Below are 25,837 nucleotides of genomic sequence, written 5' to 3'. Positions count from 1 at the left end.
ACAGACTATTCATATTGCCTTGCGAATTTAGGCCGCGTACCAGAAAATGTCCGTACCTCAGTAGCAATAAACTGTCTCAATATCGATACAGCGTGCATATGAATATCAACATGAAATATACGGACAAAACCAAGAGACATTACCACTTTAATGTTTGAAACGTACAAGAACGTAAGGCTATTAAAACGCTTTCAGAAACATCAGCTACCACATAGCATGGGTGTCAGACACTCACAAAAAATGCTATCAAACGTTCTCAAAAAAGTGTAGCGACTTTTAATAATTTAATGTACTAGTTATTCTTTGTACGTTTGTTCAAAATAATTTTTGACTCGATACCTGTTTTAATATTATAGCGTCTCATGATGAAGTCATCATCACCTATAATGACTGTGTCATTGTCCAATAACTCGGCTATGTCCAAGCTGTTCAATAGGCCCTGGCTATTATGTGTCGACATGTACTTCCTGTAATACTCCATGTCAAAGAGTTGTTTCTTGTTATCTGAATGTAATAAATTCAAAAACCAAAGACATGAAAAAATAAACATTAAGGTATTTCTCGAAAATTAATAAATGACCTAAAATATTTTGATGCAAAAGTCACACGTGAAACTACTTGGTCACAATATTGAAAATCAAACATGGCACAAATAAATCATACGTTTCACAACAGTATATATTAAGAACGAAAGCATAAACAACCATAGCAACAAATGCAAGAGACTCCCAAACATCGTTAACAACGCAGGAATTGAAACTTCCAGACTAAAGCGATTACATTGAAAATATTGCAGTCTATATAAAATATTGAAAATGCAGGCAAATGTCAAAATTCTTTCCTGAAAATCAAACACAAAAACAAAACATCAGTTCCAGATCACATTAAGCTATTAAAATGCAATTTTAGTTTTGTTTAATAGTCGCAAATTCCCTCTATAATTCAAAGTATTCTGATACATAGGCATGGATAGAAACTGAGATTGAACATTTATCAAATTGTTCTAAGTCTTACTAACTTTTAAACCTTTCCACAATATTTGCATGTTGTGAATAAGGTTTGTATATTTTCGGATACTAATTGATATTCATTAAAAGAAATTCTCAAATGAGTTAGCAAATGTATTCATAGATTATACCAGTCTCATTAACATACAACAAACAGCATTAACACACAGAGTAACGCCTGTAAGAGAAATGCATATATGGGAAAGAGTATCACATGAACAATAAACTAACCCACCTATCAAAACTAATGAAATATTCGGGAAGGTCAAATGAAGTTCTCTCTTTAAAGCATAAAAACGATATTTTGAATTTATACAGATCCCCTGTTGTAACATCCCAAACAATTTTAGATGAAAGGACGGTATCCAGTTTAAAAACTCGTGGTTGCCAAATCGAGCAAGAAACCGTAAATAACTGATAATATTAAAGAAAAGATGGGTATTTGAACATTTAGAAAGCCTATGCCATAAGCCCTTACAATTCTACTAGAAATATTGGGTAACACGCATTTAAATAGAACTAAACGCCGGAGCCATCTAGGCTACCGGACTGTAGTTATATACAGTCTTAATCCACTTGAACTTTTACCTTTAATATTAATACAATTCCACCGATCTTTAATCTTTAACATCAACGAAAGTCACTGGCCTTATAATTCAATGGAAAGGCAACGTAGGTATTTCGACTTCAAAATTTTATTAAAAATCTTGGGCCACTGTCCGTTAAAATATTCACTATAACAATAAAATAACCTGGCCACATTGGCCTACGATCTGCGAATTATTTGCTCTAACAATAAGCACTAAGACCACTGGCCGTTAAATATATATGATAAAAACATTTGACTGGTAGTCATTTGTTATATAAAACAAATTGAGCTAGTGGTCGTCATAATACTTGTAAGGAAAAAACACCTGGGTCTGGAGTCGTCAAATAAGTTACTATAACAATAAAAGCCTAGATTCATCATCAAATTAGTTGCTATAATAACATAAGATCAGGACCAGTAGTCTTAAAATTAGTTGTCATAATAGCAAAAAATACTTGGTCATCCACCATAAATTTAGTTGCTATGGAAAAGAAAACAACGGTGCTGGTGTATTTTGTATAAATACATATTCTGGGTCAATGATCATATAATCCGTTACTATTTCAGCGAAAGACCTGGGACAGGTGTTGTCAGATTAGTAAAACCCATAGATAATCCCAAATATAGATTTTACAACAACATAAATGGGTGGTACAAGAGTTATAACAACCGCTTTAAGACGGTATCATACCAAACAAATTCCCTAACCCTCCAACGCAATCCATCTACACCAATGTTCGTTACTTATAATTTAAAATATATCCCAATTATCTCTTTTAAACCAAAATATGCACCACATTTATATGTCACTATTTTGTAAAAGAATTTGAGTAAGTGAATCCTAAATATGACAATTCATTGCACTCATTTTTTCATTTTTAATGTGCTCTTTCTTCTATATTAACTATTTTTACGTTACGCATACTCTGCCTTTTACGTTTAGCTTTAACACACCCTTTTCGTGACTTTGACATAACAATTCCTCTAACGATAAGTTATGATATTTTGATCTTTGATGTCACGTATGTTCCGACCTTAAGTACTCACACACTACAACATAAAAATGCATTACAGTTTGGTTTCAAAATCCAACACATTATCCAGTACACTACGTCGTCCAATGATTCAATTTTTCTTGGACAAATTAATATGAATCAACCATTTAATTTTAAGATGAATATATAATAAATCTAATATATATTCTGGTAATCAATGTAATATAAAAAGAAGACCTTTTGACGACCCTGGTGCATAAAGATCTTATTTATGTTATGAGATCATAGCTATGATCTAGACTAATATATACAGTGGCCTTGAAAATTATGTTATATTTGCTATTGATAAGTATATAACATCCAGTTAGCTTTGCTTTCATCTTCTACAATGGCTTTAATGCAGAATGTAAAGGTTTTGGCAAATGTGCATTAGACAAGAAGATAAAGAAGTAACCATTCCAGTATTACCTATTTTTGAGGAAATACTTTTACAGCGCATTTGAATCTACCTACATGTGAATTAAAGGTGTGATGATTCAGTGTAAACTATGTTTACAATAATGAGAGAAAAAATCATACATTATGGAGTAACATTAACAGTGATATATTCAACATAAAAGAGAAGTATAGTATATGAAAAACATGATCTATTTGATATTAACATATAATGATTTACAATAAAAGATAGATGAAGTTAGAACTGCAACATCAAGCTATAAATTTTCATTGTGCTTAGATGGTACTGGAACGTCTGTCAACGTGTGTGCAAACTTATTCGATTATAATAACTTTATAACGAAATGACGACTAATAATTAGTTCTTGTAATACATATACTATATTATTTACCTGTATAACTTGTATGGAAACATAAATATAAAAGATTCTATCAACTCAAATAAGTCGATCGAATCTACTTTACATGAATCAAAAATATTATGTAAAGTTTATATATAAATATCTGGCTCAGTGGTTAGCGTGCCAGACTCGTGACTGAGAGGGCGTGTCTTTGGGCATGGCACTTTACTTCAATTGCCTCAGCACTAAGTAACCTACCTGTGTTGCTGTGATATAAAGTAGCAAATAAAACCATGAACCAGAATATAGTTACGTTGACAAATATTACTAAATTGTGCCGACAAACTGAACTCGATAAGAACCAACAAAATAGTTTGGTTTCTAGAATATTTTGGTTTAGTAAGGATTAAGTCTTGAAAGGTTTAAGCTTTATGCATCTTTATTTCATTAGATGAAATTTAGACCGTTTCAAGCCATGTTAATGTCACTCCAGAGCGTGATACAAAATGTCCAATATTGAAGAGAAGCCGAACTATATAAAATGTTTAATAGAAATTTTCACTTTACGTCCAACCAGTGACAAATAATCTAATTCAACATTACTCAAAAGAATGTTAAATTATTCAAAGTTCCTGTTCTACCAATGTCTTGTTTTTCTGGAACTTAAAATTATTTGCCACTTGTGATAAAACTACTTTAATTATTCATATATTTGATAACTGTGTTGTGTTCCGAATGTCAAAGACTTTCGCAACTGTAAAACTTTGGTGAATTTGTTTTCAAGATATTTACATACTTGCGGCGATTTAAGTTTGTAAACAAATTATCATTCCGAATTTCTCGAAGGATACATCATGCGAATACAAGTAGATTTAAAGTCTTTATTTCTTTATTATCATTTTCGTAATTTTGACTTAAACAATGACGCCACCGGAACAATTGTTCTTTTTTCTATTTAGGATTCATCTTGATAATTATATAGGGAAAATAAACTAACATAGAGTGTTTCTCGCTTGTGTCCTTCTTTCAAAACATACACAAATTAATATATTCATCAGTTTCATCTGTTTAAGGTACTTAAGTTAAATAATATGTAATTAAATGATTCTTTTAGCGACAATTACACTGCCCACACTATTTGATGTTATTGAACTATCGATGTATTTTCAAACAAATTACTAGCAAAAACTAGCACAATTTTCGTTGACTTAATCGGTATATGCAGTAATATATTCAAGACTTTAACGGCCTGTATACATTGTCATTATGACATTAATTTTATCCGCTCTATGTTACATTTCAAATACACTTATTATGTTCTTCTTTACAAAGAGTCCCTTCTTAATGAACAACAAATTACATGTCCCATTTATAGATTAAAAGTGGACAAGAAGAAATGCAGGTAAAACAAACTTAACGACATAGAAGCAAATAAGACCTTACTCTTTTTGACATCCCAGCTAGCCAGGCACCTAACAGGGCTGGAGTTTTCCTGGGGTGCTCCTTCGGGTAATATTAATATGTCATATAGGATACAGCTGTCGTCTGGTGTAATAAGAGTTACAGCATCAGTACCCTTTATATCTAACATTTTCACGTCGATCTGGTGCAAGATCTCTCGTTTCTCCAAATTGAAGACCAGCATAAGTGACTTGCATCTCGCAACCATAATGAAACCTTGAGAATTTATCTAAATAAATGAATTAAGTAATTAGTTAATTAATGTATGAGTTCGTAATGATACGAGAATATGTTTTATGCATCCAGTTTAGTTAGAGTGAAATTGTTTTAAGCAAGAAATGCATCCCTTTGATACGATATACTAATATGCAAAGAAAATCGGTATATGGAAAGATCACATTACGCAAGAGTCTTTGATATGGTTTTGTTTTAGGCTAAATTACTCCAAAATAAGATTGGAAAATTCTATACATTAACACCAACAAGTTAAAATTGTACTTGTTCCATTGGATTATTTACAAGTTGCTTTGTAATTATATTTTCTCAAAGGAAGCAAAATTTCATCACATGTCATGTATACAATGTACTTAGCTAGGAGACCGAACGCTAACATATATTTATAGTTCGTATATTTATTTATTAAACGTAATATTCATCTGACATACATCACTCATCCGATAGTCACAAAGTTATATTTCGAGCCAAGTACATTGGAAAGTGACAGCACCAAAACAATAAAGCGTACAAAATGTTATTTGTGTATAAAGTGATACTCTTTACCTTTGACATTAACTTACTTCAAAAGCATCGATCCTCTCTGTTTGCTTTGTTTTAATGACAGCTGAAACTTTACCGGAAAGGACGTCATAAATTTTCACATGCTTCCGTCCTTTTGTTAATGTTACTGCCTCTGAATCAAGAAAGAGTGGAGCTCATGTTAAGAAACCGCCTTTGATGTACTTCATACATACCTGAATTTCCTTTAATAATGCAGTTGGTTGTAAGGTAGAAGAATAATTATTGTCATTACTGATGTAATTTCACACCGTTTCAATAAAGTATCTACTTCTAAGCGAATTTCCCTGCTCTGTTAAATGAAATTCACACATGCTTGTAAAGCAAATGGCAACAAAAAGTAATGGTTTGGGACATTTTGTCCTTATCACCCCGAGTTCGTACCCGTCATTGAACTCTGGTTGAACAACGTTCATGCTAGTCTCTGCAAATCCTTGTGAGATCACTCATTTGCCTGCCAGGGGATTCTGATCAGAAGTCAATAGTAATGTCCAAATAGGGACATCCGGTGAGTTCAAGAGAAAACAAATTTTAATTTATAAAAAAGGATATCTTCTGTATTGTATATGGATATCAAATCTGTAAGAGAGGACATGTTTAAAAGAGACTGACATAACCTGCTTGAACAAGAGAAGGATATCCCATATACAGATGAATATTACAAACTTTCATGATGAGAGCAATCAAGAATCCGGCATGTACATCCAAATACCACGAAGAAAGAGTATTACGTCCTAGGGACCTAAACTACATATCAAGAAAATGTAAAACACAACAACCATTCAAAAATCCAAAATATAAATCGATTTCCCTTAAATATAAACGAGAAACGACGAAAGTGAAATATTTTTTTTACTAATTCTTAATGTATGGTATGAGTTACTTGAATTTTCCTAAATTTACTATTAATTTCACAGAAATCTGGAAACGTTCCAAACGTAATCCAAAGGAAAGGCGTAATGTGGATATGTGTTAACACCACAGAAGAAACAGTATTCTAATATCAAAACGTTTTTATTCAAAGGTGAATCCAGTGAAATTACTAAATATCCATGTCCTTGAATATTTTCACAATTATCCAGCAAAGTATTGTCCGCTTGGAATACATGTTTAAAACTTTGCAGTTTCAATAAATAATAAATGAATCAATCAAACTGCCATCATAAACATTACAAGATTGAAATATAAATGTAGAATGAAACACCGTCTATGTCCGTTATACGATCACCTAAATACGCAGCAAATAAGCAATATCTGAATTGCTGTAAAAGATTCCCAAGCATTTAAATTATTTTACATTACGAAATACCTAACAGTCAACAATACATTTTTTATAATTTGACCAATCGCCAGCATGATCAGTCATGATATCCCTACAGTACAAATGTAATCCCTAGATCACGTCATGTTGACCTGACCTGCATTCAATATTCAAGAAGTATTTAGACAAAAACTAGCTTGTTAATGTGAGCTTGGCAATTCGACAATGATTTATGAAAGAAAATAGTACTATGTATTGTACACGACCTCACCTTTAATGCATTATATAGTACTAGGAAACCAGTCATAAGAATACTGCCATTAACCCAAATGAATCAACAACAAAAACTATATTATACAAATGATATATGCGATATCCGTAAGAATAGAAAGTCATTACAAGAATCAGAAATGAGGATCACATATGCAAAGGATATCGCGTGTACAAGAGAAGAATGTTCCATGCGAAAGACCAGATTTGTATTTGCAGACACTAATGCACATATTGTAATCGAATATGTCAGTGTCTATGTCCAGATTGGTGAAATATGTATAAAATTTATTCAAATGCCTGCAAAGGCTCAAACATCAAACGAGAACGGCTACATTTTTGCATTAAAAAATGTGTACCAAATTTCAGTTGTCGACCTCGTTATTTTTGCGAAGCAATACTAACAAAGGTTTTCATCAAAACATTCTAAACATTCAAAATTTTATTTTAAAGAAAAAAACCTAGCCTACTACGTTTCGTTTGCCTCATTCAAAAGATATTATGCTTTATGAAGTTCAAAATATGTAAACAAATCTGAAAAGTTGCTGTAATGGTCATAAGATATAATCGGGTCATCACATATACTCAAAGGAATACATCACAAATACAAAAGTATATCATGCCGTGCACCAAGAGACTGGTATCAAATTTGCAAAAAAGGACGTCGTATGTACAATAGAAAGGCAACAAAGGATATTACATATAATAACCCTGTTTTCAGGATAAGTGCAAAGCAAACACATAACATGAACTCACTAAAAGAAAAGTAAAGAAAAGGACACAATAGTGTACTGTTAAAAAACAGCCGCTGCACAATAAAAGACATAATGCGTCAAAAAGAAGTACAACAACTCTTTATGCTAAATAATGTGATATGCGCAAGGGAAGTAGAGAGGACATGTAATGAAAAAGTAGGATACCAAGGACTGGTCATTGTACGCATATGATAAGGATGACAGCTATTAAATAGAAGGGCATTTAAATCATTACACGTATAAAGCATTACGTGTAGATAGTAAAACATTAGGTAAGAAATAAAGACATACGTATACAAGAGAATTGCATATATAAAGTGCATATAGGTTGTCCATGGGAAGGACAACTAGAACACAAGGGAAAAACACATGTATAAGAGAACGTCTTTGTGTCTCCGAAAGAAAACAATATATATATATATATATATATATATATATATATATATATATATATATATATATATATATATATATATATATATAGTCACAAACTAAGTAATATAAGTGAATCCAAACTAATCCTTAGAAAGGTCTATACAAGTCCTAAATTAATGAGAAGTTCATTATAAATTTCAAAAGCGGAAATGTACTAGTCCTCCAAGAATTGTGACAATGTCTGGATGATGTTGTCCAGAATTTTTTAGAATAATTTATAACAGCTCCATAATAATATTATAACAGTTCCATAATAATATTATAATAATGAGCACTGTCTATTTCAACTGACCAGTCCAAACAAATGAGTTTCCTCTCGAATAATATCTAAGTACAACATAAAACACGTCAGCAGACTTACAACAGGAACACAAGAAATGAGAATGACTTCAAAATCGGAATGAAACTGGTTGCTTTTTTCTCTCTTAATATACACGGTCTTTATATACACCGCAATATACCCCACGTGACCAATCTTACTACTCATTATGCGTTGATCTCGCCTATTCATGGGACCTAGCCCAACCAATAGGAATTACTGAATTCTTCCAGAAACGTCAAATCGCCATCAGCCAATGAGAACTTAAGCTAAATGAACCATTAAGTCTTATTATTAAAATTAGTATTAATAATTGTCAACACATACGTAAGCATCCTATGTAACTACTATGCTCTTAACAGACCCAAGTCATGATGCAACGAAACGAAATATAATCTGCACAATTTACAGCCATGAATAAAACAAATAGTTCACGCTCAGAAGATAGAGAACAGAATAGATTGACAAAAGAAGCATTTCACCAGTACCAGTGAGAGTAATGACGTGTGCAGCAGAAATACAGTATAGACACAACAGCAAGTCAGTACGTCTTAGCCCGTTTAAAGTGAGCCAAAGAATAGATTCATGCGAATTCGATAATCTGATGATCAAAAAGATATTAAAATACATTTTAAACAATTATAAATAGAGACATTTCAAGTTACCAAACAGAAGTGGCAGAATCGTGTGTGAAAAGTAACGATTGATCAAGTTACCATGGGACAAAAATTTAAAGTACAGTCATTTAGTAGCACTGAAACATCATGAACTTAATAACCCAATTCACGAACTGTGGATTTTCTTCTTTGTCGGAAATGTACAATTATGTCAGGATAAATATATGGTATCTTTTCTAACCGATGCACCCATGAATAAGCGTATATTGATCTAGAAAGATCAAAAGTGTTTCTCTGAAATGTATGGGCTACCTAAAGTTTGCCATATTCTTAAATAAAATATTATTAAATGACCAGGTCTTGTTTATAACTTTGAATGTTATGGAAATGAACTTTCGTCTCTCTTATGTTTTAATAATAAGGTTATTTACGTCAGATTTATTGATCCTGCTTTAATATCTGTAGTGGAATCAACATTATCTGTTCTGTTCATTTAAAATTTGAGAGGTATTATTTCTTTAAATTATTCATTGGAATTAAAAGGTGATCATTGATATCTTCTAACTCAATCACTATTTGGGAATTATTGTGAGTTCATTTAAATAAATAGTTGTATATGTGATTGCGGTACATCAAGTCAGATTCAAGATTCAACTCATCTGAAACAACACTGGAATTCATTTGGAACACTTTAAGTCTTTGGACTTATGATAAAACCTTTAGTTGTATTTGGGATTTAATTAACATCACTGTAAATTCTTTTTAAATTTTCATTTTGTATTCAAGAGAAATAAATTATTTGTTGAATTTTACTAAACGTTCTGGTTTTGGCTCTTTTCTGTTAATTTGTTTATGGCCGTTGAGTCCTAACAGATTACGAATAATTACAACCTTGATACAAATAAAAAGCACCCAAGAATACAGTTCAGCATAGGCAATAAAAATAATATTTTCATGAAGCACAAAGTTCAGAGGACTCTGATGATATCTAGTATCAACATGACTAATGTCTTGAATTTATGCAAGGAAAAGAAGACATTGTAATAAAGTAATATTATCACAATAAACCCAGGCTGGTACTCTGGTGCAACCCGTTTATACGTGTGTAGAATCCGCGAGGAAGGTTACCAACTCCATTGCCAAATACATCAAAGTATATTCTTTCTTTGAGGGCTGCATATATATATATATATATATATATATATATATATATATATATATATATATATATATATATATATATATATATATATTCACTTATAGTCTGTTGCAGAAGCCGTTCTAAAACTTAACAATTCATCATTTAAGATAATAATGCACCTTGTCCTATTTTTACAAGGTCTCCTGCCTGAAGACAGGAAAACAATATTTGCCAGTCTCGGTAATCAAAGTTAGTTAGCTTCAACATACTTTAAACTGTGTCGCATATTTTAACATTCAAACTTAGAGTAGTTTGCATGCAACTGAACTCGCCATTATTTAGTGAAGGTAGTGCATGTTATTTGTATATCGATCACCTCCAGATCCATCCAAGCTGTATGGATCCACATTATGACAAGACTCAAAGATGTTATACGACTAAAGACAATGTTATAAACCACTGCTAAACCCAGGTAAGTGCCACATTTTGATTTTGAGTATTATGTTTTGGATTTACACATTATGGGTTCATGATGGTGATGTCATCAATTCAGGTACGTCATTGTTTGGTCATTCACCATAGTTAATTTGTTTAAAGATTACCGCACCCCTCAACCAAAGAGGAGATTGTGGTGAGTGATTGATTGATTTTTGTCATAGAAAACAAATTTATGTTTTGTGCTTTATATATGCGGTCAGCTGATTTAGTTTAATGTCTTTTTTATTTAATCAGGATATGTTAGCACAGTAAAGTTATTTTTGTTTCTACTCTGGCAAAAGATCTGAGAATCTGCATACATCCATGTGGTAATGTACTTTTAGTGGTGTATACTATTGGCACATTATCATTTCCGCCCCTACTGCTAAAATTAAACACCGCCAAATATCAGGAATGCGAGGTACCTGTATCATTGTTGAAGACCAGTAACTTGGAGGAAGAATGTACTTTCCCTACTAGTTTTACGATAGGTTTCATTGACTCGAGTTCAATGACATATGCATCACACAATTCGGCTGGGCCCTCCACTTTCATTAGGGCTTGATTCTCGCCGAGGAGCGCCAAATAAACATTTGTTTCCTACAACGATATCAAGATCAATGTGCAGCATACAATTAAAATAATATTCCGATTATGGCGCAAAGATTAAGCAAACTATACGACTGTACATGACATTCAAACCTAGTTATGTGGATACTATTTATATCATTATTTAAATTGTGAACTTGACACTAACATTTAAATTACAAAGTTCGTGATTTTGTTTTTTTTTTCCTCAATTCATTGTTCTAAACAAAGAACGCATTAAGGTATCAGCGCCATCTTTATTGACAAATGTGTTGTTTTGGGGTGTATCTGAATTCTTGCACATGTTAATTGGAACTTAAATCATATTGTGAATATACATCCTACCAAATTGGTATTGCGATATTTAATATAATTATTTCACGCATCATTGCAACAACGACAACATTTGTGTATAAAATACTTCAGGCACTTGTTCTACCAGACGGCAGCAAGATACATTCTATTTGCTGCCTTGCATATTCTCAGAGTGCAATAATTTACCAAAAAAAACAAGTCTTTCCTACAAATGCTACATTATAAGAAATAAGCTTACAGTACAGGCTTCTCTCACAATCTCTTTCTTAATGATGTCGTAGATGAAAATGAAGAACTTGTTACCACTGTCGTTCCTCGTTGCTGATCCTAATACATATCTCGAGTTAGGCATGGGAAGAAGAGATCTAATATTTAAGAAAAACAAATAAAATGTGCACATCGAGGAACGTTATGTTCTAGGGTCTTGTATATATTGCTTAGACAGAAACCTAAAGAAAATCTGCATACGATCTCGCGCCGGTACCAGTTAGAAACATACAAGCAGACACCAATATCATAATCATTAATTACCTAATTACTTAATATATGATCCTAATTATGGCCGACATGATCAAAGAACTATTATGCATTGTGTGTTGTGTGCATTATATATGAAATAGTGTGCACTGTATGTTCGTAATCCTTTCCAAACTTTACTTTTGCTTTACTTAAACAAAGTTTTAAGTATTGTCGCTATTTCACAAACGTTTCTCAATATATTTTGGTAGAAATATGTTATTTCTTCCTCATTAAAATATAATACAATTGGAAAGTTAATTTTGGGTATGATTAGTACTAAAATGGATAAAATTAAAATCCAACAAAAAAGCTCAGTCATATATATGTAGAAAGTAATGATCAGAAAGGATACGCTGAACAGTAAAACCACCGGTAAGAATGACTCAAAAGTCACTTGGATCAATAGTTTGTAACTCAAATGGTTTTGTTTTAATTGCAGAAACAATTGATATAATAAATGCAGTGTAGACAAATTATAAATTGCTTGAGCATGAAGCAAAACTCAATCGAGACAATAGACCCTAATGAGCTTATTACACGGGTAGATCAGCATAAACGGTTTTTGTTCTAATTATAATTCGAAGCGAAAAGCATACAACCTGGAACCAGTTCAACAAACTTCTATATTTTTCCTGAAGCTAAGAATTTTCTTATGCCTGGCCTTTCCTGTTACTTGGTCTGCAGCATTTAATTCTTCCATAAATATTTAGCACAAATCAAGAATTTAAATTAAGTCATAAGCTATTGATTTCTTTGAAAGCAAGCTATCAAACTGGACGAAATGTTCACTTGTCTTCTTGAAGTTAAACTATTTCCAGGTATGCAATTTTAAAAGATCAAGGCTTTTAACCTTTCGGCTATTCCCGTATTTATCAAACATTCAATGTAGCAAGAAGTACTCGGAGCATGAAGATGTAAAAATGTTAACTTGAGACACATTTGTCAAACTGAATGAAATAAGGGATCTACAGAATCGTTATGAGATGGTAGATCTAGGCATATCCAATTTGCATATTACATTAAATAGGGTAGCATCAACTTACGTAACGTTGCATAATAGGGTAGCATGATCTGCCGTTTTGTTGTCCGCCACTGATCTCGGTTCGGTTTGTGTCTCATGCTCCGCTCTGTTTCTGTCCCAAACCCTTACATTGCCGTCATCCGCTATGGTCGCTACTGTCTTAAGATCAGGACTGCAGACAGCCTTTATTGGTACATAATGCTCAAGACATTTTGTTTGTTTGTAAGTTGTTAAATCATAGATTTGTAAGATTGATGTGTCAAAGCAAAACAGGAACTTTCCATCTAAAGTTACCTTCAAGTCTTGCAGATGGTTTTCTAGGCTCCCTGCTAAGAACAAAGTGCGAAAATCTGTAGTTATGAAATGCCGGTGAGAAATTCATATCTAAAGTATATTCATATTCCATACTCCTGTTAATGGTTTTCTCTTGTAAGATACATTTCATATTTATATACATCTATAATTCGTTAACTATATTCTTCGTATGGACAGTAAGGATAGTATCGCTTAAAAGGTTCATGGCATTAATTTTGCGCGAGAACCAGAAGTTAGATTACACTCTCCAGGTACAAACAACTTGATAGACTTACTTATTTTAGTTTTTTCTTGTAGTTTTTCAAAAAAGAAAAACCACCATAGCTATGAAAGCCTGATTATTTAACCATAAAGAAATAATACTTCAACCAAGCAATGATGATGGTCACGATGCTTGCTGTCAAGGCATGGCAAGTTTCTACAGTAAAACTTTGCAAAATTCAGTTAACAGATTCGAAACTTGAATGAAATAATAAATTTTGTTGGAACAATTTATGTATTTTGAACCTTTGTAATTAAACCTACATTGTTTCAAAATGGTTTCGCTATTTCGTCTGATAAGAAGAACAAGTGAATGTCTTGAAATACGTTTTATATAACAAGGAAACAAGGAAATTAAACTATTGAGATGTCCATCCCTTAAAAGCAGAGTGAGATCATGTATTAGTGTTTTCTGAACACTTATTAATGTTTGAACATGTATTCATTAACTGAATAACTAATAAAGCTGAACAAAAAAGCAACGAGAACGAGTTCAGTGTAAATCTCTACAAGAATTGGAAAAACATATTTCTAAAATTAAACTTCTTTGAAGTTTTGGTGATTGAGAATAAAGCCCAATACGGGTGTTTTGAAAATATATGAAGTTTGCAGTATATTTGTCCTTTTAAAATACTTTCAAGGAAGTGCAAACATATTAAACAATAAATCTTAATGGACGATTAATATAACCATACGTTACTGAAACCATGTACATGTGTACCTAATTAACACTGGATACAAGAAACAAACATAGCACGGGATATGTTGGCAAGTTCTAATAGGGAACAATACCTTTGATGACTTTGAATTTCTCCCTCGATTTAACTTCCATGATATGAATGTCGTTTTCCAAGGCGATAATAAATATCAAAAACTTTTCATCCGGAGTAATGACAATGCTTTCGATGTTGACGTAGTCTTCATCGCCATCATCATCATAAGAAACTGGCAACGCCCTTGAACATATGCAATGTAATGATAATTTCCCTATCAAATGTACTTTGAAAGAAATACCTTAAAGTCATATTAAAAGGTTCCATTCACTTTATTTTAGATCTATTATTGACACAAATAAATGTGTTTAAAATTAAACAGGTATTGTCTGATATTTGAAAAGCAAATGTGCCTACTGTTTGAAGTGAGTTTTAATATATCACAAATGAGTTCCAAAAAGGATAAGAAAATTATAGAATAAATATAAAATTTTCATTAATGCACATTTACAATACATTTACTGTCCTGGCAATTACTGTTTGATACATGGGATAAAGAAATATTAAATATGAAAAGAAGAACCTAAGGTAGCCATTAACTTAGCAATGATAATAAACGAATTCTGTACCAAGTCTCAAATGCAATATATACCGTTATTTCCTTATTTTATTTCATATCAAATTCCAGAAAAATAGTATTGAACATAAATGATAGAGAAGAATTCCTACTAATGTAACACAATTATGAACGAATCATATGAAGCTAATTTTACCCTGATTCCAGTAAAGTGTAAATTAATATTCATCTTAAGGATAATTTTTAATTTTTTGTCAGAAATGCAAACATTATGAAGAAAACGAAAACCAGTTTGGGAAATAAACTAACCTCTGAGTATACATGAATTGTTTGGTCTTCACATCGAGGACAGTGAATGAGTGAAAAATATCTTCGTCTCCACATACACAGACTGCATAATGCACTGACCCTGATGACGATGAAAATGGACTCCATTAGTAAGCCTTTAACAATTATGTGCAAGTACACTCATAGCTCCCTCCTTATAAAACAGCACATAGATGGCTTCCTTTAGCCAGGAACATTGCTGTGACACTAAATATTGCGTAACTTAAACCAACAGCTATAAGATCCTTAAAACATCACTTGTACATTAGCTCTATCCCACACCACACCAAAAGAAATGATTTTTCTAGAAACTTAAATGCATAAATTTTATAATCATTTATTTTCTTAAAAACTTAAGTAAGCTCTTCTTTGAATCAATTTTACAAAGCTTAATCTTCTTTTCTACTTTGCTAGTGTTTGGTGTACGAAGGTACAATTTTAATAGAAAATGTAATTGAGAACTGAGTTAAATGCTTTGTATATGCGGTGCAATTGTTCTTCAATCTCTTTCTTCATCACTGATTGTGGTTTCTAATTGAAAGACGTTTCTACTGAATGACCAAATAATATCAAAAGAACTTATAAGGGTTTGTTAGTGATAATATGCCATTTCTTATCTGTCCTATAAAATGCACAAGAAACATTGTTAGATGGACCCTTAAAGATGTGAAACTACTAAGATTTCGAACTAAACGTAAATAAAAATATTGCCGGCATCACATACAAATATCAAAATAAACTGCAGTAGTAGCAGAAGTGACCTTAATTAAATGATCATAAGAGTTGACAGAGTATTTTAGAATTATCTAAAGCTTTAATGATAATTAGTAATTATATTATTTAATATGGTATGGCATACTTCAAACGATGGTTGGCTTATGCATTCAAAAAGAACTTGTATAAATTACAATATATATAATACCTAACAAAGACGTATCAGCATTCATCATCTGAGAATCAGTATTGCATACAGTTGGTAAACAAATTAAGGACTAACCCTGAAAATTCCATGCAAATGAAAAACCAACAATAAACGACATAAAATTAACTGGTAAAACAAACTTTGATTTATTTACTATGCAATAAGAATACTAATATTGCTCAAAAACATGAGAATATCAAGATTTAAGGAGAATTCTGACACCGAATAACCATACTATATTCTTTCAATTGAGGTTACAACTAGTTTTCATCAAAATTAATGTCAAATAAAACCAAGAAATTGTTAGATCATCACTAGGTAAAAACGGTTGTTTTTTCGTAACTAAATATACCAATTGTTCGATTCTGAGACATGAACACTAAATATCCTCGTCAAAGAAGTTCAACGCAAATAAGTTGATCCAAAACATAAGCACGGATTGGATTGATTAGGAGACAGAATCTGTAGTTCTTATACTTCATCATATAAATTATATATATATATATATATATATATATATATATATATATATATATATATATATATATATATATATATATATATATGTCTACCACAATCAGTTCTAGTATTCAGAAAGCAACCAAAATCAGAATATATTCACTTTCAGAATGGTAAATTAAGCAGGGTCATCAAAAAATCATAAAGAGAACAATCAGCAGATGCGTATATAGCTAAACAATCGCTGAATGTTACCTTACCAATTTTTACCATAAAGCATAACACATCACAAAGGAAGATTTTAACTTTTCCATGAACAATGAGCCTTCTTTTTTTTTGGTTAGCTACCGCTAAATTGCATTAGTTTAGGAATTGGAATTTACACAGTTGATGGAAACCCAAATGTTACTTAATCCTTTGCTCTCCAAAATATTACTTGCAAACAATATGCATTATTACATATCACTTTAAAGATGCCTCTCAAATCTCATGCTGTTTCCCCACCAATAAGAAACACTATCTATACACATACAGAACGATAAAATAGTATTTGTCCTTCAGCGATGTTTGTTTATGATTAAATGATAGTTACATGCACAGTCTACATGAGCTATAGGAATGACTAAAACAAGAAAAAGATAAGGTGAGCATGAATAGCAAACAACATTCTATGAAGACGAGTCATGAGACCCAAATGTATGACACATTTCGCTGATAAATCATAACTGTCTCCTAACAGAAGCTGTTATCTAACATAGGCCTAATCAATAAACCTTTTCTCTCAAGTTTATCTACATTGTTCATCTTTATATAAATGACACCTGTTATGCAAGGACAAAACAGCACTATATACCGTTGATTCCATTGCACTGTATATTTCGCCCATATATTTAGTTCGTCTAATTACACCGAATATTAACAGTGTTATATCAAAGCTGACATGACTCACTCCTGAAGGAATTTACAAATAGGTGAAAAACCTAAACAGGACTGAATCACATGGTATCTATAATACTATTTTTAAGTAACATATTTAAACATTTACTGGTCATTTTATTACATAGCATAGGAAATGAACCAATTGTTCATTTGCTCATGAAATGCGGCTGGTTAGGCGCTTGACGCAAGTTCCAGTGCGCTTTTTCTAAGCTAGTCTGCTTCTCTATACATATACATTCCTCATACTTCATTTGAGATTGCGAAAAAATCTCTAATGTATCAAACCAACTTCGGACGCAAAAGTTAAGTTCCAAATGCCTTTTTGTGGTCATTACAGCTTCAGGTTTGTGCGCATGACTTAAAGTAAACACAAAAAACTAAACATGCTAATTACCTTTGAATTATACAAGTACCTGGTTTATACTACTGGAATATCGAATAGTCACAAACATTAAATCAACTATCCTTCCAGAAGCAATTTGTTTTCTGTCTGTTGTTTAAACTTTTCCAGGAAATGACAAAGTCGAAAACGTTAACAAAACTTTTTTACTGGAAACCCTACCATTCTACATGCACGGGTGTTTTCACGCTGTGGTGTTCATCTGGTGAAAACCATAGTAGTTACTAATGTTACCATTACAAATCAATAACCTAAACTACATTAAGGTGATAATTCAAATTATTTATTATTTGGATTGCATCATAATTGTGTTCCGTTTTTAGTGATAGTTGATCGATTTATTTATTATTATTTGTAATTGCAGCAATGTAGTCTAGGTTCTTCAATCAGTTAAAATATATAGTTTCTGATGTGTTCATTTGAAGTCATATGACCAAAACACATGGCGTGATGACCAGGAGCGATACATAAACCATAACAACGTTGACAGCTTCGCAAGTCGCCACGCTGTAGAGATAATTTGTCGATTACAACATTAAAAACGGAAAGTATCAATACTATATAAGTATCAGAATTAACTTCACGTTTTCAGCATTCATTAAGTAATGAAGGAAGTATCGCAGGGGTTTACACTGAGCACAAATTGTCCTCTGCACTTACTTTTTTCAAGTACTTCAGTGTTCAGTAGCGTGTACAACGCAACAGTTTGTCCTGTTTGTTTGCATCGCAATATAGTTGAAAGAAGAACAACGTTCTGGAAGTCACCATGACTCTTTCACGTGCTCTCTTGGCTGCCCGAATGTACGGGCTCACATTTGGATTCCCTTCTAAGTTTATTATATAATTTTACCACATTCGTTCGAATTATTGTTTGTTTGGATAGCCACGAAATACTGCCATGCTCTTATCTTATTGTTGGATATATTTTTAAATAAACAACTTAAACGTAGACGATGCAATTACTGAAAGAACAATTTTCTTCATAGACGATATATATAATTGGAATGTTTCATTCTATATTCAAACACGCTTTGGTTTTGACTGGAATAATAATAACCGTGTGCTTATGGACACAATAAAGTCTGTAGAAGGAGCGTGGCATACTCAGTCCTGACATTACGAGCAAATCGTTAAAAAAAACTGTACATATCTAAAAAGGATGTGATTTAAAAGAACTATCAACCCTTACCTGTTACTGGTGCAAGGTTAACAAATTTGTCCTTGCTTTGAATTGTTGTTATGGCTGAACAATCCTCTAGATCATAAATGGAGACTGTATTTTCAACAAACGAGACAAGTTGCCCCTTGTTAGCACCAACAAGAACCCATGGATTACGATCCCCGTGACGTATGCTCCCCTGCTTTAATCCTGAAGAGTTTTAATAAAGAAGGTTTGGTGAAAGCAGAGGTTGTTCTAATATATGCAAATATATTGTTGTATATTCTGCAAATAAATTAGTTTAAGTGCGGTTTTATGCGATGTCTTCTAGCTGTAAGATTTTTGTTTGCAACAAAAATATTTTAACGAGTTGCTCATTTTTATGCATTTCCAAATATGACATGTTATTCATATGTTGATAACAATTACTATTGACTTATTTTTCTTTGTTTATCAGTAATTAAGTTTATTCCTGTTAGTGAGACTTGATTTAAAAGAACATCATGACATTCAAACAGCTCATGAGAACGAAACTAAACTACAAACAAATTAACAAAGATTTCTGATAATCTATACCTTTTCTGAAAGTATAGTTCAAAATATATATTTGGACGAGGAAAATGATATTGAAGAGAACGGGATGGAGGTGTGCAAGGCAGAACATGAAAAATATTTTGTACCAAGCCAAAACGTATGGCGAAGACAGTTGAAGACACAACAACGTATTCTGGAACACCTCAGCGTGTATGTGTATCTTTGCAAGAATACTTCTCCAGAAAATAGTCTATACGCAGGATGTATTCTTACCTCTTTGAACCTCTCTAACGGTAAACGTTTTCTCCTCCTCACAGACCAGATATTTATCCCCACAGCAGAAACGGGCACTCGCTACACCTTTGCATTTAATCTTCCGAATATACCTTCGATGAACCGTATCCCAAAGACAGAGGGACTCATCGTCTCCAGCTTAATAAATAAATAAATAAAAAATAAAGAAGTTGAAGAACATAAATGTGATACTTCTGGATCAAATGTACTTTCTTCGTTCTGCAAATCCGAATTACATGGCCATGTCATAGGTTCTCAATATTGATTACACATTTCGAAATTGTACTGTAATTTCGACTATATTTCAAGTGCAATTACATCCTCCTTACTGCACTCAAAATGAAATAAGCACTGAATTATATAGCGTCTTTTTGATAATTGTAAATGAAAGACTTCATATTTTCCCCCACATTAAGAATTCAAACATTCAATGACAGAAACAGAAACACATTTGCAGATGTCAACACGCTTCTCCATCGCTTCTTCAATCCGATGTATTTCATGTGAAACTGTCACATATAAGTCCAGCCCATAATCACGAAATTTCGTAGAATCGAAAACAAATACCAAAATGTATTCATTCCAGATCAAATGGAATAGTTGTTGCAATGCGCATTCATTCACAAAATGACTCCAAATTTCAATTTTAATTAGACACGTCATTTTCTTTCGAAAGTTATGTGTAGCGCGCGACTAAGTTCAAATTTAGCTGGGCGGAGTTATGTGCGCAGTAATAATGGTGTCGTTGTATATTGATGAATCTGCGTTTGTATATTTAGTTTGGAATACAGCATATATTCACTTACTTTGTTTCTTGAAGTGTATTTTGTTAATATAATTAAGCATTAGGTAAAAAAAGAAAATGAGATATAATAACAAGCTTACTACATTTGTATGGGAAAATATGAACTCGTTTTGTCAGATAAATATACTCCCAAGGTCGTGCAGTATTCCATCCGAAAAACTCGTTAATGTTTTCCCAGACAAATGCAGTAACCTATTACTACTGTGTTCAAAAGACCGACAGTTAAGATTGTTCCTCACTCTTTATCTACAGATGAGCAAAAACGAAGAAAATAATGATGAAAATGAGGTTGAAGAAAGGAACAGGAAAGCAGAAGAAATGTGATCAGTAGTAGTATAGTAGTAGTAGTAGTAATAATAATAATAATAATAATAATAATAATAATAATAATAATAATTATTATTATTATAAGAAACAAATTGTAACAGTGACCATTGCCATATCATGCGTTCTCGACCAATTGCTGTCTTTATTTCTGCAATAAAATAATAATAAAATAGAAACAAAAATATTCAGAAGGTACAGATGGTATGCACTTTCCATCTACATGTTGTAATAAGAAAATAACCAGATTCACTTTACAAATTAATCTGGGAAATATTTATTTCTCGGAACAAATTTTGTGTCATTCGAGACGACCCTACTTGCGTGTACGTAAAGATGTATAATTAATATGCTGCTTTGCTTAACACTGTACAACTTCTCTATAAAATATAGAGAAAAGAAACGTTAATATATTTGAAATAGGATCAGCTTTGACATCATTACCAATATAGGATTGTCCATGATTGAAATTTAGAGGTGAGGTGGGATTCTGATCGTGTAAGTATGTTCGCTGGATCTCTGAGTATGATTGTAAGAAAATGAAGAAGGAATAGAAAGAGAAATAAGTAGGAATGTTGAATAACCTGTTACAACAAGTTTTCCATCAGCTGTGATATCCACTGAATGGATATCGCCTTTATGTGCAGTCAATGAGAGCACAAGTTGACCTCCGGGCCCTAAAAGTATTTTTTTGTCCGGTATAAGGTATGGATATCTACAGGCCTCACACTGCCTGAGGAACTCCGTGGTTGTCTACAAAACAATTGGAACATCAGTAAAGAGCGATAATGAGTAAAACTAAAATAATCATGGTGTAAGAAGAAACATCAAAATAGGTAGGACAATACTTAAAAATGATTAAAAGCCAACATAATGAACTGATATAAGAAACAAAATCAAATTAAATGGAGGGAGGTAAGAAGTGAGGGAGATTAAACATTGGGAGGGGAAAAAATGGTATCCTTTACATGATAGCAGGAAAGGATAAAGACTATGATAGGGAAGAAAAACGCTAAGAAGAGTAGCTGTAACGGAATAGACAGCAAAATGTCAACATAAATTGAAGGGAGTAGAGTGAAGGTAGGAAATATTGGAAAATGGAATCAATTATAAAAAGGGTCATATAATAAAAACATGACCATACAAGAGGAACATAAAAGAAATCGAAGATAAGGATTCCTTGAAAGTCGCAACCAAAGAACTGACTGAAAACATGGGAGAGAAACAGGATAATAAACCACGAAACTCAAGAAGGAATGGAAGAAGACGATATGGTAAAAGTCATCATCAGCCAATAATTTTCATGAGACAGAAAAAATTACTCGCATAACTTACTGGGTTCTTCTCAATTCTGCACAACATCTGTGACGCCAGCTGACAAGGGTCATAAATAAGGGCTTTCTGCGAGATCTGTAAAGTGTCGTGTATCACTTCTATTGTTTCATCCCTTGGAAGTAACGTCTTCGCTAGTAAGAAATCATCGTTTAAATCCCTGTGAATTAAGGAAAATCAGAAACTAATTAAAAAATAAATATTCTTTCAGTCTGGAAGCACTGAATACCTTTAAATCACAGTTGTTTAATTCAATGAGAAAAATGGAATTAGTTTATGACACTGAAACACAAAGCATCACTTATGCAATACGGCTTGCTTGTTTTTGTTTCTCGTAGTGCAGAATAAAATGAAGAATTTTATTCATCTAAGAGGATATCTCTGATGATATTAGTTATGTAAACAGAATTTGAATCATTGTAACAAAACCCGATATTGTGATAAATCAAGCTCGAAATTTAGCATCTACGTGAATTCATGTTGCAAGAATTTGCTAAAGTGTCAAAACTCAACTTTAGATGAGATGAAAATTTTGACTCACATTCCTCGTTACGTCTCTCATGATAAGTTACTTACTCAAAGAAAATCCACGGATATAAAATATTTGAACAATTTATTTTTAAAAAAGATCGGCCAAACTAGAACAAGATTCATAATGCCAAAATTGAGCATCGATTGATCGCGATGTTTAGAAAAAATCAGTTGCTAGCTTCATGAAATATAGCAAAGCTAATAGCTTCATTCATTGTGTGAGAAATAGACGAAATTGTATGGTCAGAGATCGCTGAAAAGAAACACATTATACATGCATAGATTACTAATATAACATTTTGTATACGTAAATGAGGCAAACATAGAAGAAAGATACTAAATATATTTTCTGCTATTAACCTTAAGTAAACTCATAGCATAATACACACTTAGGTAACCTGCTTCGACCATATCGTTTATACGAACCAGAAGCCTGTTGCTTGTAGCTTGCTTAAGAGGAAATCAAAGTTGGCAAGAGATTCTTCCTTTAGAAGACCTGTTTGTTCTGCTTTGATTCGGTGGTAGGGAAGATTGTTTAATTTCCGGAGATTGAAGTTCGTAGATTTGAGCGGCTGATGACTAACCCGTTTCTCTTTTTCACTTGTATTACCTTCATCGTCCTTCTCAAATGTCAGAGGCTGTTGACTAACATATCTGTCTTCTTCAGATGTCTTGTCCTTAATCTTGAAAGATTTCTTCTTTCCTGCAATCGAATTGAAATATATACAATAATTTTAGTAAGGAGCTCATACTATTTAATGCCAGGACCCACTTTAAAACTTTTCTGATAAATTGTCCACAAGACAAATTCGTTAATGTTTTTCTCAGGCATAATAAGTCCGATTTTACTTTGGAAATATTCTCCTATCTGGCACAAGATTTGATGTCCATAATAATGTTTTTACTTTTGTGGCATGCTGGAAAGACTTTTGAAAGACACTTCCTTCCTGAGCTCAGTTTAAGAAACTTATCTTGGTTGAGTTTAATGACGCTACGTGTGCGTGATTATGATCTTTTAACGTAGCTTTTAACAATTTTTTCAGTGATATCGCTATGATGTCTGCAGTGTGACAGTTTATGGTGATGTCTAGCACTGAGACATGTCCAACCAGTCACATTATCCTGATAACAGGCCAACTAACACTAACCTTTTAATGTTGAGCGCCAAGCAAGGCACCTGCTAGTACCATTTTTTAAAGTCTTTTGTATGACTCGGCCGGGTTTGAACCCGCGGCCTCCATCATCCGAGGCGGATGCTTTAACCCCTTAGGCCACCAACGCGGTGTAATGATGCTAGGAATAGCGGGCGGTTTAAATTCACAATTACATGTTTATTTTAGGGGAATAACGTGGCTAGATATATTTTCCTCAATTAACAGAGTTCTTTTTATTTATTGCAACTTGAGAGCGACTGGCTCCTCAGTTCAGGCTATAATGTCTACACTGTTTCTGCATATAACGCTCAGAGACTGACTGGACACGCACGTTTGAATTCAACGATGAATAGTGTAAAAACAAGTTTGAATGCCGAATTTTCCCTTTAATCATATATATGTACTCACGTTTACTAGGTTGTAAATTTTCTCTATGGTCAAAATATAAATTAGCTTTAGCCTATATAGTATATGTGTTTTATATACAAATCATGAAGCCGATTTATAACGAGATATATGTATTACGTGGTTTGCACGTTGGATTTTGATGAGATGAATACAACCTATTAACCCATGCGAATCTTTCACTTCAATATGTAGTTATTTCTTGATTGTCGTTTTATGCTGTTGTTCTTCTGACGTTTAAAAGCATCTGTGCAAACGTGGTAATATATATGTACCATTTGCCCATGTTCCTGCAAAGAAGTCTGCCAAGGCAGCGTGCAGCTGACACTGGATCTGTTTGTCTGAGGCGTACCTCTCATGTGCGGCCTCAGTGAATTGCCTGTGATACCAGAAGAGAACCCGCGCTCCATCAGCGTCCCGGTCAACTGTATGTACAGAGAATTTTTTCTGAATAGCCACATGCAACTTTCAAAGATTATAGTCCACTAATATTTTTATCAGTATGATACATAAGAAATAACGGCTCAAAATCGTTAGGAATACAGAAAACGGATTTTGCCAAGCAAAGATAATTTATATCAAATATCCCTATCTAACTTAAACTAAAAGACACTAATGAGAGCAAAAATCAAAATATTAAGCTTTAGTTTTAGATGCAGGGGGTAAGATCCCTTACTACATGACCCTTGTGATAAAAAATAAAGCTTTTTAGTTGGATGATACAACGTCATCTGCTTGTGATAATTCATCATATTTCACCGTCGTGACTATTTATTTTCACTTTCGTAATAATAATATAAAATCTATCGACTTAAAATTAGGTGTATAAATGAACAAATGCACACCTGTATAATGTTGTCTTCCATGACCATTGCAACTTACACAGAAGTCTATTTGCACACGTCACCATTACATAAGTACTTAGATATTTATTTTTAGTCTAATTGAAGGGCTGAAATGTTCCAAAATCATATATAGAAATTTAAATGAAAGAATTAAGCATACGTGTGTCGCAAGCAACGAT

At 32.7% G+C, this 25,837-nt stretch overlaps 1 protein-coding gene across 2 annotated transcripts in view; it reads right to left on the bottom strand.

The window, feature by feature from the left end:
- The window catches only part of LOC149795334 (NACHT domain- and WD repeat-containing protein 1-like), an 85,479-nt gene that overhangs the window by 4,699 nt on the left and 54,943 nt on the right, over positions 1 to 25,837 (bottom strand). Inside the window, exons 15-28 of one of the 2 annotated variants that reach the window (XM_089965105.1) lie at positions 25,089 to 25,238; positions 23,681 to 23,957; positions 22,727 to 22,883; positions 21,976 to 22,144; positions 20,242 to 20,400; positions 19,465 to 19,644; positions 15,538 to 15,637; positions 14,731 to 14,894; positions 13,385 to 13,691; positions 12,061 to 12,187; positions 11,345 to 11,519; positions 5,647 to 5,759; positions 4,832 to 5,078; positions 340 to 504 (exon numbers count right to left, since the gene is read on the bottom strand). In XM_089965105.1, coding sequence (XP_089821231.1) covers positions 340 to 504; positions 4,832 to 5,078; positions 5,647 to 5,759; positions 11,345 to 11,519; positions 12,061 to 12,187; positions 13,385 to 13,691; positions 14,731 to 14,894; positions 15,538 to 15,637; positions 19,465 to 19,644; positions 20,242 to 20,400; positions 21,976 to 22,144; positions 22,727 to 22,883; positions 23,681 to 23,957; positions 25,089 to 25,238 — 2,490 coding nt within the window. The remainder of the gene's footprint in view (positions 1 to 339; positions 505 to 4,831; positions 5,079 to 5,646; positions 5,760 to 11,344; positions 11,520 to 12,060; positions 12,188 to 13,384; positions 13,692 to 14,730; positions 14,895 to 15,537; positions 15,638 to 19,464; positions 19,645 to 20,241; positions 20,401 to 21,975; positions 22,145 to 22,726; positions 22,884 to 23,680; positions 23,958 to 25,088; positions 25,239 to 25,837) is intronic. The other variant, XM_089965106.1, reaches the window with a different exon arrangement.

This window comes from Sinohyriopsis cumingii, chromosome 7 (assembly GCF_028554795.1).
Source record: "Sinohyriopsis cumingii isolate HCF-2022 chromosome 7, ASM2855479v2, whole genome shotgun sequence".
Classification (NCBI taxonomy): Eukaryota; Metazoa; Mollusca; class Bivalvia; order Unionida; family Unionidae; genus Sinohyriopsis; species Sinohyriopsis cumingii.
This window is presented reverse-complemented; position numbering and strand designations above follow the sequence as displayed.